The 20,476-nt window shown below is 41.2% G+C and overlaps 2 protein-coding genes and 1 pseudogene across 3 annotated transcripts; 2 read left to right on the top strand and 1 right to left on the bottom strand.

Annotated features, from left to right (window-relative positions):
• The first annotated feature begins 3,968 nt into the window (after positions 1 to 3,968).
• LOC115671775 (probable inactive purple acid phosphatase 2) lies at positions 3,969 to 7,005 on the top strand. Its single transcript, XM_030593410.2, has 2 exons — positions 3,969 to 4,783; positions 5,341 to 7,005. The coding sequence occupies exons 1-2, from the start codon at positions 4,097 to 4,099 to the stop codon at positions 6,601 to 6,603; spliced, it is 1,950 nt and encodes a 649-aa protein (XP_030449270.1). The 5' UTR covers positions 3,969 to 4,096; the 3' UTR covers positions 6,604 to 7,005.
• A 793-nt stretch (positions 7,006 to 7,798) lies between these two features.
• LOC115671776 (putative SNAP25 homologous protein SNAP30) lies at positions 7,799 to 10,656 on the bottom strand. 2 transcript variants are annotated; one of them, XM_056309395.1, is made up of 7 exons: positions 10,326 to 10,656; positions 9,992 to 10,155; positions 9,025 to 9,599; positions 8,731 to 8,824; positions 8,455 to 8,579; positions 8,279 to 8,376; positions 7,799 to 8,059 (listed from the first exon to the last, which is right to left on the bottom strand). In XM_056309395.1, the coding sequence occupies exons 3-7, from the start codon at positions 9,529 to 9,531 to the stop codon at positions 7,960 to 7,962; spliced, it is 924 nt and encodes a 307-aa protein (XP_056165370.1). In that variant the 5' UTR covers positions 9,532 to 9,599; positions 9,992 to 10,155; positions 10,326 to 10,656; the 3' UTR covers positions 7,799 to 7,959. The 2 variants fall into 2 exon arrangements, with proteins under 2 accessions (XP_056165370.1, XP_030449272.1); XM_030593412.2 differs by lacking the exon at positions 9,992 to 10,155 and having other exon boundaries at positions 10,326 to 10,654.
• Positions 10,657 to 12,036: 1,380 nt separating this feature from the next.
• On the top strand, positions 12,037 to 20,255 carry LOC115671774 (alpha-1,4 glucan phosphorylase L-2 isozyme, chloroplastic/amyloplastic-like; annotated as a pseudogene).
• Positions 20,256 to 20,476: the final 221 nt, after the last annotated feature.

Below are 20,476 nucleotides of genomic sequence, written 5' to 3'. Positions count from 1 at the left end.
GGTGGAAAGGGAGGGGGAAGTCAGGGGTTAGTAATCCTTTTTATTAGTCGCAAAAAGTTAGGGAAAAAATTGTCCAAAAAATCCCAAATTTATTGCACTTTTGCCATTTCAGCCCTAGATCTTTTCACTTCTTGCCAATTGAGTTAATCCGGCCAATTTTCGTCGGAAATCATTGACGTGGACGCCAGTCGGCCACGTGGCGCTAATGTGGACATTTTTAAATAACATTTTAATAATTTTTTCAATTTTTTTTCCTTTTCTCTATTTTTTTGGTATTGAAGTTATGGCTGGCGAGGGTGGCCGACCAACCCTCACCGGCTCTGGGCATGGCTGCGAGCCCTCACTAGATATGGCTAGGCGAGGGCCGCAATGCCCTCACCCAGAGCCGGTGAGGGTCAGCCAACCCTCACTTGTGGCTAGCAAGGGTCACTGGCCCTCGCTTGTGGCTAGCGAGGATCGGCCACCGAACTTGCCAGCTCTAACTCCAAAACCCAAAAAGAAAACAGAGAAAAGGAAAAAAAGAGAGAAAAAAACCATAAAATATTTAGAAAATTATTAAAATATTATTTAAAAATGTTCATGTTAGCGCCACGTGGTCGACTGGCGTCTACGTTAGCAATTTTCAGCTAAAATTGGCTGAATTGACTCAATTAACAAGAAGTGAAAAGGTTTAAGACTCAATTGGCAATAAGTGAAAATGTTTGTGACTCAATTGGTAAAAATTGAAATGTTTATGATTGAACTGACAAAAGTGCAATAGATTTAGAATTTTTTGGACAATTTTCTTAAAAGTTGGATGACCCATATCTATACATGCTCATTCATGTTCCAATAATATTTCGTCACTTGTCAAACTAACATGTGACTGCTGGTATACACTGAGAAAATATTGTGTACAACTATTATGACACGTTGTATGTACAATAATCCATTTAGAGCACGAACCATGTTGTTTTGGGCTCACCTGTCAAAAATTTTAATATTTCCTCTTTGTTCCTCTCCATTACTTTTTCCTCTCCCTCTTTAACACTTGCTTTTCTTCTTTCCTCTTGTGTCCACCATGGCTCGAGTTCAAGCCCAAGGCTCATGGCTGCTTTGGCCATGGAGCTTGGGGTACCCTTGGCCACTCTTTCGAGCTCAGCCTCAAGCTCGTGGCAATGGCCACTTGAGCTTCGAGCTTGTGGCCATGGTGGCCCGAGCTTTGAACTCCTGTCCATGGCCCCTAGATGGAGATCTCGAGCTTATAGCCATTGCCACTTGAGCTTTGACATCTTGCTGCCATGATGTCACTTGTACTTAAGCTCGTGAAAGCCATGGCCGCCGGAGCTTCGAGGCGTATGGCTATGGATGCTCGATGAGAAAAAGTAATGGGGAAGATGATATACATCTTAAAAATGATCGTTCGTACCGCTTATTAAAATGAATGATCATAAAATATTTTAGACATAAATTATTGTCGATGATGAAATTACTTTTTATTGATTTATTATTTCAAGCGATATCAAGTGATCATTTTGTAGACAAATGTTTTTTCAATCATTCATTTTCCAGAAAATAAACGGAACCGAAAGATAGAGTAAATGGCTCGGGAATAAACATGTGATTGACCTAGGCTAAGCTTCGGGATCTAGTCTCAAGCTCTCTAGATACCATATCACCAATTCGTCGTAGCCAATCCATTAAATAGAATTGCTTAAAGTCCTTACAAACCAAAAAACTGTGATGACCTGATCTCCACATCTGGTGAACTAAAGAGAAATGTAAACTCCAAATGTGCCTAGAAACAAACATTTGCAAAGCCTAAAACATACACACACACAATCAAAATATCATAGGAAGTTGTTATTCATGTCTCTTCTCGTTCAAAATCAAAATATCATTATTTCATAAACACACACATATATATGAAAAGTTAACTCAAGATCCTAAAACCGGCAATCTTAAGATTAAAAAGTGGGGTGGAATGGGAGGGGGAAGTCAGGGGTTAGTAATCCTTTTTATTAGTTGAAAAAAGTTGACAAAAAAATTGTCCAAAAGATCCTAAACTTATTACACTTTTGTCATTTCAGTCTTAAATCTTTTCACTTTTTGCCAATTGAGTCCGTTCGGCCAATTTTCATCGGAAATCATTGACATGGACGCCGGTCGGCCACGTGGTGCTGAAGTGGACATTTTTAAATAACATTTTAATGATTTTTTTTAAAAAAATTATGATTTTTTTTTCTTTTTCTCTGTTTTTTTTTGGTATTGTAATTAGGGCAGGCCAGGGTGGCCCGCCAACCCTCGCCGGCTCTAGGCGAGGTTGAAAGCCCTCACCAGATATGGCTAGGTGAGGGTTGCAATGCCCTCGCCCAGAGCCGGTGAGGGTCGGCCAGCCCTCGCTTGCAGCTGGCAAGGGTCTCTGGCCCTCACTTGTGGCTAGCGAGGATCGGCTAGCGAACTTGCTAGCTCTAACTCCAAAACCCAAAAAGAAAATAGAGAAAATGAAAAAAAGAGAAAAAAACCATAAAATATTTAGAAATTTATTAAAATATTGTTTTAAAATGTTCACGTTAGCACCACGTGGCCGACCGATGTCAACGTCAGTAATTTTTGGCCAAAATTGTCTGAATTGACTCAATTGACAAGAAGTGAAAATGTTTAAGACTCAATTGGCAAGAAGTGAAAATGTTTATGACTCAGTTGGTAAAATTGAAATATTTATGATTGAATTGGCAAAAGTGCAAATATTGTGTACAACTATTATGACATGTTATATTTACAATAGTCCATTCAGAGTGCGACACATGTCGCTTCGGGCCCACTTGTCAAAAATTTTAAGATTTCCTCTCTTCCTCTCCATTACTTTTTCGTCCCCCTCTTTAACACTTGTTTCTCTTCTTTCCTCTTGCGTACACCATGGCTCGAGTTCAAGCCCAAGGCTCATGGCTGCTTTGGCCATGGAGCTTGGGGTACCCTTGGCCGCTTTTTCGAGCTCAGCCTCAAGCTCGTGGCAATGGCCACTTGAGCTTCGAGCTCGTGGCCAGGGTGGCCCGAGCTTTGAACTCCCGTCCATGGCCCCTAAATGGAGATCTCAAGCTTATAGCCATTGCCACTGAGCTTTGACATCTTGCTGCCATGATGTCACTTGTACCGGAGCTCGCGCAAGCCATGGCCACCTGAGCTTCGGGCATGTGGCTATGGATGCTCGATGAGAAAAAGTAACAGAGAAGATGATATATGTCCTAAAAATAATCGTTTGTACTGCTTATTAAAATGAATGATCATAAAATATTTTTATCATCTATAAAATTTTTAGACATAAATTATTATCGATGATGAAAATACTTTTTATTGACTTATTATTTTAAGCGATCTCAAGTGATCATTTTTTAGACAAATGTTTTCACAATTATTCATTTTTCGGAAAATAAACATAACCGAAAGATAAAGTAAATGGCTCGGGAATAAGCGTGTGTGATTGACCTAGGCTAAGCTTCGAGATCTAGTCTCAAGCTCTCTAGACACCATATCACCAATTTATCATATCCAATCCATTAAATAGAAATGCTTAAAGTCTTTATAAACCAAAAAACTCTGATGACCTGATCCCCACATCCGGTGCGCTAAAGAGAAATGCTAACTCCAAATGTGCCTAGAAACAAACATTTGCAAAGCCTTTGCCGAATATCTATTTTCGTCTCAACAATAGAACAACGGCGAAATTAAAATATGGAATCAGTAGCGCCCTTCTAGATAATCTATGAATATATCTATGTACGACGTGTATGCATCGAAAATCCCAAATAGGATCTCATCCGTTCAAGTATATTCAACATGACATGGCGAATAAACATGACAAGGATTAACACTTTCATTACGGAGAATACTAAATATCATTAGCATGATGGATTGGATATAGAATATTTCGGAAGCATATCCTTAAATTGACCGCTGGTCTTTCCTTAATCCCATTCCGAAATAATCCGAAACTCACACCACCATCCCTTCCACGCCAAAACAAGACCCGCGAACGCCACCAATTCGCCTGACAAAACCACCAGTCTCAACCACCACCTCCGCCTCCGTCGCCGCCGCCGCCACCGCCGCCGCCGCCATGATCCCTCTCCTCATCATCTCCCTCCTTGCTCTCCTCGACCCATCAGCCCAATCCGGACCCTCCCTGTCCGTCTCCCCCAAGGTCCTCTCCAAATCGGGCGACCCGGTCCGGATCCGATGGTCCGGCGTCGACTCCCCCTCCGGCCTCGACTGGCTCGGCATCTACTCCCCGCCCGACTCCCCCCACGACCTCTTCATCGGCTACGTCTTCCTCTCCTCTGACCCGGCCCACCTCTCCTCCGGGTCGGGCTCCGTCTCCCTCCCCTTGCCCAACCTCCGCTCCAACTACTCCTTCCGGATCTTCCGGTGGTCCGAGTCCGAGGTCGACCGGAGCCGGCTCGACCACGACCACAATCCCTTGCCCGGGACGCAGCACTTCCTCGGCGCATCCGTGGAAGCCGGGTTCGAGCCGGGCCGCGGCCCGGAGCAGGTCCACCTGGCGTACACGGATCGGGAGGACGAGATGCGGGTCATGTTCGTGGCCGAGGACGGCGAGCGGAGGTACGTGAGGTACGGGGAGAGAGTAGGGAAGATGGGCAAGTCGGCGGCGGCGCGTGCGGGGAGGTACGAGAGGGACGACATGTGCGACGCGCCGGCGAACGATAGCGTCGGGTGGAGGGATCCTGGGTGGATTCATGATGTGGTCATGAGGAATTTGAAGGGTGGAGTGAGGTATTATTATCAGGTGAGCTGGTGTTTGAATTGTGCCATAAGAGTTTTGTGATCGGTTTTGTTCTTTGATTATGTGTAAATGGAAGTTTTGCTTGGTTGACTGCTTGATTGTTCTTTTTAGATTAACGTTCATGTTGGTGTGTCGGGTCAGCAGTTTCATTTCTTATTGATGGTTAAGAGAAAATGGTATTGTTTTGAATTTGCTGTTGTCATGGTGGTTTGGATACATGTTGATACTGGTTTAGTTGCTAGTTGCTGCTGCCTCACCACCTTCGAAATGCGCGGTGAATTCCATCATTTCGCATGGTCTTGTCCATGAACGGTATGGTTCGTGCAGAATTCTCAGTGTGAATGCATGATTGTTGGATCTCTCAGACGAGAAATACATGCGATAGAATCATAGAATCTGTCATGATGTTAATGGGGCTTGTCTGCTATCTCAGTAGAATTTGGTGCTCCGTGTGATTAATCTTTTCAGTTACAGAAGTATCATAACCGATATAAGCATGCTTGAAATTCGATTGGGACTTGCTCATCTCAGTGATTGGAATGTCTATGCTCTCACAACAGGTTGGGAGCGACTCTGGTGGTTGGAGTAAAACGCACAGCTTTATGCCTAGGGCTAAAGACTCGGATGAAACAATAGCCTTTTTATTTGGAGATTTGGGAACTGCAACACCTTACACGACATTCTACCGCACACAAGATGAGAGCATATCGACCATAAAGTGGATCCTCCGCGACATTGAAGCTCTTGGGAACAGGCCCAGTTTCGTGTCTCACATTGGAGATATTAGCTATGCGAGAGGTTACTCTTGGTTGTGGGACCATTTCTTCACTCAGATTGAGCCCGTCGCTGCCCAAGTTCCATACCATGTGTGTATTGGCAATCACGAGTACGATTGGCCATTGCAACCTTGGAAGCCTGAATGGGCCCAAATGATATATGGAACGGATGGGGGTGGTGAATGTGGGGTACCTTACAGTCTTAGGTTCAACATGCCTGGCGATTCTTCGGAACCCACAGGAATGAAGGCCCCGGCCACCCGCAACCTCTACTATTCATTTGATATGGGAGTGGTCCACTTTCTTTACATGTCTACTGAGACCAATTTTCTTCCTGGAAGCAAGCAGTATGATTTCATAAAGACTGATTTGGAATCGGTGGATCGGAAGAGGACCCCTTTCGTGATAGTTCAAGGGCATAGACCGATGTACACAACCAGCTATGAATCTGGAGATAGATCCATTAGGGAGAAAATGATGGAGCACTTAGAACCTTTGCTCGTGAAGAATAAAGTGACCCTTGTATTGTGGGGCCACGTCCATAGATATGAAAGGTTTTGTCCGATTAATAACTTCACCTGTGGAAGTACAGATCCAGCTGAGGATAATTGGGAGGCACTGCCGATTCATCTCGTGATTGGAATGGCAGGCCAGGATTGGCAACCCGTCTGGCAGCCCAGACCAGATCATCTGAAGGATCCTATTTACCCGCAACCTCAAAGGTCGTTGTACCGAGGGGGTGAATTCGGGTACACTAGGCTTGTAGCTACAAGGGAGAAGCTTGTGCTTTCTTATGTTGGAAATCATGATGGTGAGGTGCATGACTCGGTGGAAATTCTGGCATCTGGACAGGTTCTTAACAGTGGTACTAGTGGTGCTGAACCGAAGATAGAGGTGTCTGAGTCCTTTTTCTCATGGTTTGTTAAAGGTGCAAGCGTGTTGGTGCTTGGAGCATTTGTGGGGTATATTCTTGGTTATATCTCACATGCCAGGAGAAAAGCTGCGTCCCAAAGGAGCTGGACTCCTGTGAAGAGCGATGATGCGTGAATACGTTAAATTGTTATGCTGGTCAATGGAAGAGGGAGCTGGACTCATGTGAAGAGCAATGATATATGAAGACTATAAATTGTTATGCCGGTCAATGGAAGAGGCAGATGGTGTTTTCTTCTTTGATATCTCAGTATATTGTACTTGCAAGCATTCAGGTGTCAGAATCGCTCATTTGTATGTGTATGGTGAAGGTAGGATGCCTCCTTGGAAGGAAGTTTGTATCATATGACTTTTCTCTTCTCTGTAAATACACAGCATTTAGTATCCTCTACACGATTTCGTGTCTTGGGAAGTACTGAACTTAAGAATAAGTCTTCATTTCAGCATGAACGAGAAGTGATGAATGGCGATGCCTTTGTTTTTATTGTTCATATTAAAGAAGCACTGAATTTGCTAGAATCTCTACTGTAAATTATAAATGAGAAACAAGCACTGAATCCATTCCAGCTGTAGAATGAATAATAGAGGCTTATGTATAATTCTTGACAATGTACATCAAGCCGAAAGCTTCTATAGAGGAATGAGAACTCAGCGGTCAACGCATGTTTGAACTTTTAATTTGGGGCAATATGCACTTCTGACTTCTGATAAAGTTAACCAATGGGAAATTATTAAGAAAGACGTTAAATGTTCTTCTTAACACATTGCCTGCCACTCTTGCCTGTTTATAAGCATATAATCTGCTGGCCTGACTAGATGTTGATGCAAATCTAGGAACTGATCAGGGTAAAACCATTCGCCTCTCAGCTTTGTTCGCTTTCTCCATTTTGTAGTTTGATTTGGAGATGCTACCGAGTGTCGTCATGCATTCTTTTGCTATTACAGCTTTTATTGAGGGAGACATGTGCCTTATTAATTCGGTTCATGCCATCGTCCTGTGGAAACTTTTTGGTAAAGACAACAGTTTGCAATAAAAAAGAGAGGAGAGAATCATAGAGAATGCCATTCAAACTGATATATTTACACTCCAGTCGTTTTCTATTGGTTCTGTCCGTTGTGTATTTGATGCATTGTTTGGAACTACATTTAGCATATGAAAATAGCTGTGCAGTTTGGTTATATGGGGCACTGATTATGCAAATTGTGCTGTCAACCATTCGTCACCCATATTGAGTGCCAACATAAGGGCCAAATGTATTCCAGTAACAAGAAATTCGGGAATCTGGAAGATCACCAAACAAGAATAATTCAATTTGCAGAAAGATTAGTTCATTTCATTTGCTGATGTAGTACAAGCTATCAAAAAATATTCTTCGTTTTCGGCTTAGTAAAACAAAGAGAGAGAACACACTATAACAGCCATAGGAAGGCAAATCAGAGGGTATGCCCGGGAAGCCTGCTCTTGCTCTCCCTTCATTTGCCAAGCAGACGACGAGTTCGTTGGTTGGCACCTTTCACTCGAGAGTTCAGCTCATCCACATCGTCGCTAAGATGGTCGAGAGCTTTGTTTTGCCTGTATGCACCACATTAGCTCTAAGTGTAAAGTAGAGTTCTATGCCTCTAAGAGAATGTTGCAAGGGTCAGGAAAACCGCGGCAAACAATCAAACTTCACCAAACGATAAAATAATCTTGGTCAAACTTCAACCTCAAAGCTAGCAAGTGTATCAGTTCAGGGACATTTAATAGGTCAAGTAGGAAAGGACATGGATATAAATTAGGACATATTCAGACCTGTCAAGTTCGCCTCCCATGTCAACAGCCATATTCTTTAGTTCACCTAAGACATTGCTAAGATCCGATAAAGCATCATCTTGCTTTGCCTTCTCAACCTGCCGTCCGAAAAATCCTTGTGAACAGATGCTCAAAAGACTGCTATCTGAGTGAAACAAACTTGTTAAACCACAAACCTCGACTTTCTGCAATGCATTTGTTGGTTCAGGCGGAGGCGTATGGCTAGTCCCTTTCCCTTTCGGCACAGGAGCCAAGCCCAACTTCTCTCTCTGTTTTTTGTCACTTTTTTTTGATGAATTGTCTGTCATGCCGGGAGGCAAAAGCCAATGAGTCGATGTAATCGTCACGATAAGCACAACTACTCAATTTTCAACAGAAGCTGTGCGTAATATTCACTTCGTTTTGGCCACACTCAAATAAAGAAACCACAAGAAGGCAATTGTGTAAGAAACCTGTTGTGACTACAGGCCCTGAAATTTCTCGGGTCTTCTTCGGCTTCCAAGTCTTGGAGAACATTCCTCCAAGGTTTCCCAAGATCTTTTCCCCCTGGTATTCACCAAAACAGTGTATGGGTAACCATTAATTATCACAATTGAAGTCGCTCAAGAAACAATATCAAGGTGTCATCTGGATGTAAAACAGATTGTTACATAAAGAAACTGACAGTACCAGGCAGCGGAAAACTATGCACAATTTTTTCTAGATCATATTCTTAGCGTGCCGAGTTCACAAAATGTGAATATTACCTTGCTCAAGTCCTTATCTGTATCGGCAACCATATCGTGGGTCCTCCTGATCTGCTCGCCCTGTTGATGCAACATGTCAAGGGTTCTCGTGGCATCCTCTCTAATATCCTCAGCAATCTTAAGGCAGTTGTTGACAGTACTCGTAGTCTCCTCTGCCTTGTACACGGCATAGTTCTCTAATTCTTGCACGCTCTGATTCTCTAGCCCTCCCGATTCGCGAAAGTCATTCTTATACTTATTCGGTGGTGTTGATGAAGCAGAGTAAGAGGATGCGGAGGAGGGAACTCCTCTTCGTCCTCTTCGTCCATTATTATCATCATCAAAAGGATTGCTACCAAGATTCGGCACAATTAGCACAGGTTCTGAATTTGCTCGCCTCGAAGGTTTAATGGTCGATTTGGTGTCAGATTCGGTATCGGAATCAAAAGGGTTTGTTCCTGAAGACAGAGGGTCCACAGAGTTTTGCTTGGAAACCTTATTGACCGGTGATTTAAAAAATCCAAACATTTTCGTAGATCAGAAGAAGGTGCCTTTCTCAATACGGTGATGTAGTCAACAATGAAAATTCCAAGAACCTGACGAAGCAAAACAAGAACAGTTACTCGCGAAGCTAATTCCAAGAATTCAAGTGCATCTTCATGATGGGGGATACACGAATGGAGTGGAAAAATGATGGTTCATGTCTCCTCTGTTTGCAAAAGTGAAAACGTCCAAGCCCTTGAACTCAATAAAACTGTTTTGCTTCTACAAAACATTTTCATCAACTGGACAGAAAAACCAAGAAAAGAAAAAGCTCAAGGATGCACCAATTGAATCCCCTCCAGAAATGGTGCACTAGTGCAGACAAAAACTAGGGAACGAACCAAGGATGATGAATTATGTAAGCCAAGATCAATCACAAATCATCGTGGCCAGTAATTTAATCGCTAATGCTCTTTTCGAAGGATAGCAACTAAAGCATCATTACTTTAAGATGGAAGACATGAATCATCTTATAGACCAAGGAATTGCAGAAGCTCAACTTCACACTCTCCGTTCCCTCAAAACTACACAATGCGAGATAGTCCATTCACTTTCCCCTCTCTCTGTGACCCAGCAACAAGAAGAACGGCTTCGCGGAGCAAAATCGATCTGGAAATGCAATGTTTGCGCTCACACAATGACACAAATCCACCAATGCAGAGAGAAAAAAAAGAACATCAAAACAGTTTCCCTAAAGGAAAGAATTGAAGATACAAGCACACCCGGCAAGAACAAGAATCATCATCGATCAAGAAAGCAAGAAATCAGCAACTGGGTACCTGGAATTCGGGGAGAGGCTTGGGCGGAAGAAACTCGGAAAATGGTCAAAACAAGTCCCACTCACAAACCCCACAAACAAAAAGAAAGAAAAGCCAAAAACCGCTCCTGTTTTTGGGAGGTCTCTCTGCCAAATGAGACTCAGAAAGAGAGAATGCTCGTGAAAGATGACGAGGACCGCACGGAGGTAGCGAATGACAGTTGCCCCGCTCTCTCTCTCTCTCTCTCTCTCTCTCTTCTCTTCTCTTCTCTCTCTCATGCGATCGCTTTAAACGGATCGAACAGATGGAAGGCGCCGAGGAAAGGCAGAAGGAGTTGCGCAGGAGGCTCTATTTTCGTGCTGTCCTCCCCAGTTTTTTGACCGTTGGGTTTTGGGCTCCTTTTAAAGTTTGTGTCTTTTCTTTTTTTTTATTTCGTTTTAAATGTTTTTGGGTTAATATTCTGCATTTGCAATGCAGAGCAATCCTTTCTTTTGTTTTTGTTTTTGTTTTTCTTTTGATAAATATACTGAAAGTCCTAAAACTTGTCATGAAAATGTAATTGAGTCCTAAAATTTGTCAGAAAGTGCCATCGAGTCGTTAAACTTTCAAAAAGTGCAAGCGAGTCCTAAAATTTATCACGAAAGTGCAATTGAGTCGTTAAACTTTCAAAAAGTGCAATCAACGGAAGGACTTGATTGGATCAATTTGACAAGTTTTAGGACTTGATTACACTTTTTGAAAGTTTTAAGACTCAATTGCACTTTTTGACAAGTTTTAGGATTTAATTGCACTTTTTGAAAGTTTTAGAACTCAATTGCACTTTTATGACAAGTCTTAGGATTTCTAATGCACTTATCCCTTTTGTTTTTTTTTTTTTTGTCTTTTTTCTTTTTGGCTAAGCTTAATGCTAGGAGAAAATTCTAACCTTTTCGTTATTGAGCCTTAAATATCGATGGGGCTGACATTTTCACTTTGGTGGTTGAAATTTTAGTAGCCAATAGCTAGATCGATATTCTCTTGTAATTGGATCGTGAGTGTCGATTAATGTTAGCCTGATTACATAGTTTTTGCGCGACATGATAAACCCGTCATCAATATATAAAAAAAAAAAGCAAAAAGAAACCACAAAAAAAGGCGGCGAAAAGGCAATCAATTCCTCATCTTGTATTTTTCTATGGTTTTTGCAAAAATGGGATATGGCTTTTCCACAAATAAAACCACAAATAGAAAAACCTTTTTCAGAAGATATAACCATGATTTGGTCCCCACCCAACAAGTCTCCCAAGTTGCAAGCACAATTTGAGGGGTTTTCTTTTTCTTGTTTGTCAAGTAGTATGCCTTTTCCCATTTTTTATCGGTAAGAAAATTTACAGCTCAATCGGACCAAATAATAGAGCTCGTGGAGTTCTAAAGTTGATGAAATTTTTGGGGATTCGTTAGAATAAGGAATAATACACTTATCAAAGCAGTGACTACATATATTACTTGACAAACAGTGTACTGAAAATTGCAAAATTTTCTCAATTAATTCCTTAACAGGTGTCCCTAAAATACTCATTAACAAAATTCGAATTTTATTAGTCAAAACCAAGAAAAATAAGTACCTTCAAGAATTGAAATTCTAATTATTTGTGTGTGTTAGTAAGAGAAAAAGACATGGAAATATACAAGTTTGACAACCCAAATATCTCAATAGGGTTATCTTCTCTCTGCACGTGCAAACGCCAATCTTAGCTGATAAAATATCTGAAGGTTCCTCAAGGTTCATTCTTAACACATCACTCGATGATGAAGATTGAAGCCTCACGTTGAGAAACGACGATTCGATCTTTTTATCCCACCTTTTCTTTTTTCTGTTCCCCCTATTTTGACTCGTTGTAAATGTGGAGGAGTTTGATGAAGCAGCGAAGACAGAGACTGGCAAGCTGCCCGCAAGACAACAAGATAACACTGGACAGAGCATTAGCACCTCTCTCTCTCTCCCTCTCTCCTTCTAACTGTGTGACTCAGTGATTGCTCATCATTCAATTAGTAAGTACCCATTTGTGTACTCTCGCACGGTAGAGGAATCCAGTGCGCAACGAGGGCAATGGCTGCTCCTCCATTCTCAGCAAACTGCACTCTGCCCAAGTCTGTGCACAGCTCCAGAGGATGTGACTTCAGAGCCAGAGTGACGAGGCTGCTCTTTTTCCAACACCCACTTTTGGTTTGTTCTAGAAGAAACTTCCATGTCCGAAATGTGGCTAGTGACCAAAAGCAGGGGCTTAAAGAACCCCTCGCTGGTGGAGGTTAAGTAACTCTTCTTCTTCTTCTTGTTCTTGTTTAGTTGATGTTGCATTTGTTGCAGTGAAAACTATCAACATGTAGCCTTTAGTTAGTGATTGCGTGTGCACGCAACTGCGTAGGATTTTGTTTGAGTTTAGTTATTCTCTGCTGATTTCTTTGTGTACGTTTGGGTCTTTATTGAATTGCGTAGAATTTTGATGGTTTGTATTCCAATTAGCTCTCAAGAGTTGCTTAAATGTGCTGACATGTTCTTCTGAACTGAATTTGCCCATTTAAGATCTATAAATTGACTTGTCAGGTTGCCGCGTATAGGCATTTGGATTCACTAAACAGTTGATCATGAAATATGGATAGACATCAGTGGCGCGAAAAATGACAACTGATCGCCTTGACGATCTATCACTGCATGAAGGGCTGTCTTTTTTTATGACCGAGAAGAAAGGTCCTCTCTTGTTGGACAGATGGGTCGACCATCTTCCTTTTCCTCTAGAGGGAACTAAAGACTTATCAATTTTGTTGCCTTTGGTGTCACTTCTTTTAGGACGAGACTTAATCTTACTTGACCGATTGCGTTTTAGGTGTCCTTTGGCTTTTGTTTGCCGAGAGAAGACCTTTTGATATGTGTACCTGCAATTTTGTCCAATGTAGTTCCAAAAGTTGTCTTTCACTTTGTAGTTCCAGGCACACTGGATACTTTTGTCACAGATTCAGCATCCATTGCCTCGAGTATCAAGTACCATGCTCAGTACACCCCATCTTTCTCTCCAGAGAAGTTCGAGTTGCCAAAGGCACATATTGCCACTGCAGAAAGTGTTCAGGATAACCTTATAATAAACTGGAATGCTACTTATGATTATTACGAGAAGCTGAATGTAAAGCAGGCATATTATCTGTCTATGGAGTATCTACAGGTTTGTGGTGCAATATGTGCTATTTTGTCATTCATGACAAGCTTCAGGTTTCACGTGTTATTTGTTCATAGATTTGAAGGAAAACATAAATCCTCCAGGGCAGAGCACTGCTAAACGCAATTGGTAACTTAGAGATTTCTGGGGCTTATGCAGAGGCTTTGAAGAACTTGGGGCACAATTTGGAGGATGTGGCTAGCCAGGTAAGGCCATTGAATGACCTTAAATAGCCCATGTTTGGGTTTGGTCTTTCAAGTACCGTCGGCAACTTCCAGTGTCAAGTTTCAGTTAGGTTTTCTTTTTGGCCAAACAGTCTTAGTTGGTTCATCGCATCTAATTTCCGCTGTTAAATGCCATGGGGCATCCTCTATCATATGTTGCATCGTTGCTGAACAGTATAGCTAAAACCAACATCCCTTAATTACACTTGTTTATGTCTATACCCAAAGTATACGACATTAATAAGGTTCCCATCTTTGGTCCCTCATCAAAATGTGGAGACACTATAGATCGGATGCCTAAACTTTGAGATTCTCTTGCCAGTTTCACATAGCCTCTCATGGTTGTCGAATTAATTTAATTTGCCTCACCTTTAATCTCTTGTTAATAAGCTTTACATTTAGTCAGTCTATTTGTACTCCTGGCATTGTTTCCATTTTGTGTACTGTACTTCTGGAGTCTGGATGATGGAGACAATCTGATTACTCATGTACTGTGATTGCTATTCCAAAAGAACTCTCATTTTGCCTGGTGAGTATTGTCTCTAGCTAAAATTCTCGAATTGATGATACCTAGGAACGAGATGCTGCACTTGGAAATGGGGGACTAGGGAGGCTCGCTTCCTGCTTTCTTGACTCTCTAGCCACCCTCAACTATCCTGCTTGGGGATATGGGCTTAGATACAAGTATGGCTTGTTCAAGCAGAACATTACAAAAGATGGCCAAGAGGAGGTTGCAGAAAATTGGCTAGAGGTATGAAAACTATTTATCTTTCCACAAGGCAAAGCATATTTTCTTTGAATGAAGACATTGCTCAGAGTATCACTCTGACAGTGGCTTGAATCATTTTTGCTTTTTGTTGACTACGAACTGTTCCAAGCAGATGGGAAATCCATGGGAAATTGTGAGAAATGATGTTTCTTATCCCGTGAAGTTCTATGGCGAAGTCATTTCTGGACCCGATGGGAGTAAAGAATGGGTTGGGGGAGAAAATATAGTGGCTCTTGCCTATGATGTTCCCATTCCAGGATTCAAAACTAAGACCACCATCAATCTCCGACTTTGGTCTACAAAGGTTGCTTCGGAAGAGTTTGACCTGGCTGCTTTTAATGCTGGAGATCATGCCAAAGCATATGCGGCCCTAAAGAACGCTGAGAAGGTACAAAGGATTATTTTGGAGAAGTTACACCTCCTTTAGAACTTTGTATGTAGAACTTGCACAAGAACAAGGTGTCTAAAAAGAAATTGTATTCATAAAATTGACAATGTTGAGAGGTGTGTCTTTCTTGTGGATTCTGCTGTCACCACACTGCATAAGTGAGTAAAATATAGGAACTGTTTTTCTGCTTTTTACCAGTCAATTTATTGTTTAGATGGTCCATGCGACACAAATATTTACGGGGTAGTTACACATGACATGTTTAATGTACAACGACAAAATAATAACTGAATTCCCGTTGTGATCAGATTTGCTACATATTGTACCCTGGGGATGAGTCAATTGAAGGAAAGACTCTTCGATTGAAGCAGCAGTACACCCTCTGTTCTGCTTCTCTTCAAGATATCATCTCTCGTTTTGAAAGAAGATCAGGGGATGTTGTGGATTGGGGGAAGTTGCCCGAGAAGGTTGCTGTCCAGATGAATGACACTCATCCTACACTCTGCATTCCTGAACTGATTAGAATATTAATGGATGTCAAGAAGTTGAGCTGGGAAGAAGCTTGGAACATCACTAAAAGGTATTACATATCATGGCAGCGTTGTGATCTCTTGATAGCTATTGATCTGCATGCGCACGCATTGTAAATGCGATCATCATTTTCTGATCACTTCAGACTTCCAGTTTTCCCAGCCATCTCATGTTTTGTGTCTCTGATTTCTTGTTTTTGACGGTTCTGTCAGGACTGTGGCCTATACAAACCATACTGTTCTACCTGAGGCCCTAGAGAAATGGAGTTTGGAGCTTATGCAGGATTTACTTCCTTGACATGTTGAGATCATTAAAAAGATTGATGAGGAGGTAATAGAAGAGAGTCCATAATACTTGACTATGTGACTACATCAACCCCCCATTCTAAATCCTAACAGACTTCTCTTTGTTGAATGGTTTCGTGCTGTTGACACCAACCCAGTTGGTTCAAATTATACTAGATGAGTATGGCAAGGAGGATCTTGACCAGCTGCAGCAAAAGTTGAAAGCAATGAGGATATTAGATAATGTTGAATTGCCCAGTACAGTTCTAGAATTGCCAGTTCAACCTGAAGAAGATCCTGTTGAGGAAGTTGATACTGCCATTGAAGAAAGTAAACTAGTTGATGAAGTAGATCAACCTGAAGAAGAGGATGCTTCGGAGGAGAAGGTGACTCCTGAACCAGATCTAGCATTGCCAAAGATGGTTAGGATGGCCAATCTCTGTGTTGCTGGTGGATTTGCAGTAAATGGTGTCGCTGAGATCCACAGTGAGATCGTAAAGGATGAAGTTTTTAATGAATTCTTTAAGGTGATACTACGAAGAAATTTTTATTATCCTGTTATATGGTTTCTCAGTGACTATATTGCTTCATTAGCTACTTCTGCTCCACGGTCAAGTGATCTTTCCATTACTGTTTTCTTGCATGACATGGTAACAGTTATGGCCAGAGAAGTTCCAGAACAAAACGAATGGTGTGACACCGAGAAGATGGATACGTTTTTGCAATCCAAATCTGAGTGAAATCTTAACCAAGTGGACTGGAATGGATGACTGGACTATTAACACCGAGAAATTAGCAATCCTTAAAAAGGTAAAGGAATCATACAGACCTTGTTATTATATTGATATCTGAAACAGTTCACCATGTGCTTCTATTCCGGCAGTACACTATATCCTGTAAGAAATTTGATTTTCTTATCAAGGTCAACGGTGAAAAATAGCGACATTAGGTTTAATGAAAGTAGTTGTGCAATCCTTTACTAATGTTCAGTATATTTGTTCGGACTATCTCGCATCCCTTTAATTTTTCAGTCAAATGTGAGATAATAGCAACTTTTCCTATGGTACATACTTAATACTGCTCAGGCAAAGGTCTATATTGTCTTCCTTAAGCACGTTTCCTGATTATCTGATTTTTCAAGTATGAGATTGCCTCTTTTTAGTACTACGGCAATGATTGAGGTCATCATGTACTGTCTGCCATTTGTATATAGAAGAAAATTTCATATGGTGATAGACCATTTGAATTGAATTCTTTTGAGAAGTTTATGAGAATAGTGAACTTATGAATTACTATGAAATAACAGGCTAGTCATGCACTTAATCTGAAAGGCTGGTGTGTATTGTCCACAGTTTGCTGATAATGAAGATCTCCAATTGGAATGGAGGGAAGCCAAAAGAAGAAACAAGATAAAGGTCATAGCATTTCTCAAAGAAAAAACTGGATATATAGTCAGTCCTGATGCCATGTTTGATGTCCAGGTTAATTCTTGCTCTAATTTCTTTCTGCATCTGTAGACAAGCTCGGGGGGAGGTGCAGCTTTTGCCCTCTCTTCTGTTATTGGTGGACACTTGCACAGAACGGCCAACTTATGGCTGTCTCCTGTCCCCCTGCCGGTGGGGAATCTGCTCCTGGGTGTTGCTTTGCTGCTGCTTTACCTCATGTTGGCCTGTACCTTCCTTAGGTGGTCCTCCACAAAAACACCTCTAGAACCACTATAACTCCTTCAGACTCATCACGTTGCCTTGGCTACTTTGCATGTGTAACTCTGTTTTTGTGATAGAACCAGGGGCCCTTCGATTAAGTTGTAGTAGTGCGCTAAATTATGGAGCTGCAATCGAGGCAGCAGAATCAACCCAATGACTGACTAATGCCCTTTCTTAAGGTTTTGTTTTTGCGATTCCTGACAATAAGCTGGTTTTTGGGGTGAAAATGTTTAACATCTGTCGAAAACAAAAGGCCTGCCCTTGATGAGAGTAGGATTCGTATAATTATTAGAGTGGTTCTACCCTTTCATTCATGTCGGATGGATCAAAATCCAGAGGTCTAACAGTCGATTAGGGCAGTAACTGAATGCCATTTGACCTTAATGAGACGTTCAAAACTAGAAAAAGAAAAGTAAACACAAATAATCTCAGGGATCTTAAGTGAAAAGGACTAACAATAGATATGCGAAATGGCAAAGGATCATGGTGATCTCTATGCCTGCAATTAATCTGGTCTTGCAACGGTGAACATTTCATAGGTGGTTTCTAACTGTTTTAATGGGTAGTGTAGACTCATATCTCAGAAAACACTAGAGATATACTATATTGCTCTAAACATGCATATTCCGTGCAACTTATCAAAATATGTTACTTTCAAGGCTTGTATGACTGCATCCAAATTTCGACAGTCTTCGAAGTTTAATTGAGAGATCTTGATTATTTATGTTCAGGTGAAGCGCATACATGAATACAAGAGGCAGTTACTGAACATCTTGGGCATCGTCTATCGCTACAAGATAATGAAGGAAATGACACCTGAAGAAAGAAAGACAAAATTTGTTCCTCGGGTCTGCTTATTTGGAGGTAAAGCATTTGCTACCTATGTCCAAGCTAAGAGAATTGTGAAGTTCATCACAGATGTGGGGGCAACCATTAACCATGATCCCCAAATTGGCGATCTTTTGAAGGTGATTTTGTCTATTGGCGACATTTAGTGTATCATTTGATATTGCTCCAACTACTTACAGATTGGTTGGTTTCTTTCCATTGGATATCAAGTATAATCTTATTTTCTGAAATTGATTGTATCATTGTTCTTCAGCAACATTCCATCTACACATTGGAATAGCTAGATATGTTATGCACATCTAAATGCATGTATGACATATTCATTGCTTCAATCTAGGTCGTCTTTATCCCAGACTACAACATCAGTGTCGCGGAAGTGCTTATTCCCGGAAGCGAGTTGTCACAACATATCAAGTATCTTCTTTTGGTATAGTTTCACAGCCTGAGGAAGAAAGTCATATCAAATCTCAAAAGTGCCAGTCCATGCGTCTTTAACTTGGACCAGTTGGAAATCCAGTCATTAGTTCTTCTAGATCCTAATGGCTGTATATCACTTATTACCTTTTCTATACTTATTTGGTATATAAGTTCTATATCACTTCAGGTATGTTTTAAGAGATGAAAATATGTGTTAGAATATCCATGTAAATAGTATAGTTGACGGCGACTCTCTCTTCTCTATAGTACAGCTGGAATGGAGGCCAGTGGAACCAGCAACATGAAGTTTGCAATGAACGGGTGTGTCCTCATCGGAACCTTAGATGGGGCGAATGTTGAAATAAGACAGGAGGTTGGAGAAGACAACTTCTTCCTCTTTGGGGCAAGGGCGCATGAAATAGCTGGGCTGAGGAAGGAAAGAGCTGAAGGAAAGGTAATGTAGTGACAGGAGGAAAATTTTCTGCTTAATAAAGGGATAAAGAACCGTCACCGTGAGATGATCCCACCATAACAAAAGATTATTTTCTGACTGGATTACTGTCACATAGACATTGTCTACATGAATCTAATGATGGTCAGAGAGACACGATCTCACACTTCGATAAGAAGCATCGTTAATGATCAGCTTTTCATTCCCTTTCTTAATACATATGATCAATTGTGACATTTTCAGTTTGTCCCGGATGCTCGTTTTGAAGAAGTAAAGGCATATGTGCGAAGTGGTGTATTTGGTCCCTACAACTACGAAGAGTTAATGGGATCATTGGAAGGAAACGAAGGCTATGGACGCTCAGACTATTTCCTTGTGGGCAAGGACTTCCCCAGTTACGTAGAATGCCAAGAAAAGGTCGACGAGGCATAGAGAGACCAGAAAGTGAGTACCAAATAACAATTGCTGATAATATCTTATTGTTTCTGCTCGCTTGCTGAAGCTTTGTCTGCAAGTGCTTGATCAGAAATCATATGCCAAGATTTGTCTATCTATGCATAGAAATTTGAAGCCCGTCTTACATCAATTAGTAGTTTCCTTGTGCGATGACGTATCCTTCATTGCTCTGAGTTATACCTTAATCTCTTGCTTGTCGATCTATATTAATAGACTTTTAAGCATAATATTCCAATCATCATATAATTTTTGCATCTAAACTTTCTTATATGAGGTGATGCTTCATTAAGAGTTCTCTTGCTCCTTGTGACTGATCTAATTCTATGATATGTGCTTGAGCAGCGATGGACAAAAATGTCGATCTTGAACACGGCTGGATCGTACAAGTTCAGCAGTGACCGAACTATCCACGAGTATGCCAGAGACATATGGAGGATCCAGCCAGTTGTACTGCCATAAATTTACAGTATGTACTCCACTGGTAAAGTGCAGAAAGTAATTGCATTATTGCATAATCCCACTCTAATAGGAGAATGAAGGGGTTGGTGGAACAAAGAGAGTATGGTTAATTTGCAAAGCTATGTCCTCATGTTACTGTAAATTGTAGAATTACAAGTACAATGAGGAGTCTGTACGAATCACTCCCATATTGCTGAAGCCTGAAAATTACACGATATCCTCACAATCCTCAGGAACTCCTTTCCTGAAAACTACATTTGTCGAGCTTTCGAACTGATTTATACTACTTATGAGCGTACCGTTACGTTACTGAATCCATTAGAAGTCTAACGAAAGTTGGTTGAATTGATCATTTCTCCGATATGACGAAATAGGAGGATCCCAATTGTAAAAGAACAAAAAAGAGAGGGAGCTGATTGCAAATACGCTCCTTAACTATAGAATCTG

The sequence above is a fragment of the Syzygium oleosum genome, unplaced genomic scaffold (assembly GCF_021117445.2).
Source record: "Syzygium oleosum isolate NSW1041296 unplaced genomic scaffold, Sole_v2.1 Sole_v2.03, whole genome shotgun sequence".
NCBI lineage: Eukaryota > Viridiplantae > Streptophyta > Magnoliopsida > Myrtales > Myrtaceae > Syzygium > Syzygium oleosum.
Note: the sequence above shows the minus strand (reverse complement) of the source record. Positions and strands in the feature narration are given on the sequence as shown.

Excerpts from the sequence above, each read along its gene's own strand:
- LOC115671775 (XM_030593410.2), top strand. The coding sequence starts at position 4,097 with ATGATCCCTCTCCTCATCATCTCCCTCCTTGCTCTCCTCGACCCATCA. Across the intron at positions 4,784-5,340 it reads GAGTGAGGTATTATTATCAG|GTTGGGAGCGACTCTGGTGG; the intron begins GTGAGCTGGTGT and ends CTCTCACAACAG.
- LOC115671776 (XM_056309395.1), bottom strand. The coding sequence starts at position 9,531 with ATGTTTGGATTTTTTAAATCACCGGTCAATAAGGTTTCCAAGCAAAAC. Across the intron at positions 8,580-8,730 it reads AGGGCCTGTAGTCACAACAG|ACAATTCATCAAAAAAAAGT; the intron begins GTTTCTTACACA and ends CCGGCATGACAG. Across the intron at positions 8,060-8,278 it reads ATGGGAGGCGAACTTGACAG|GCAAAACAAAGCTCTCGACC; the intron begins GTCTGAATATGT and ends TGGTGCATACAG.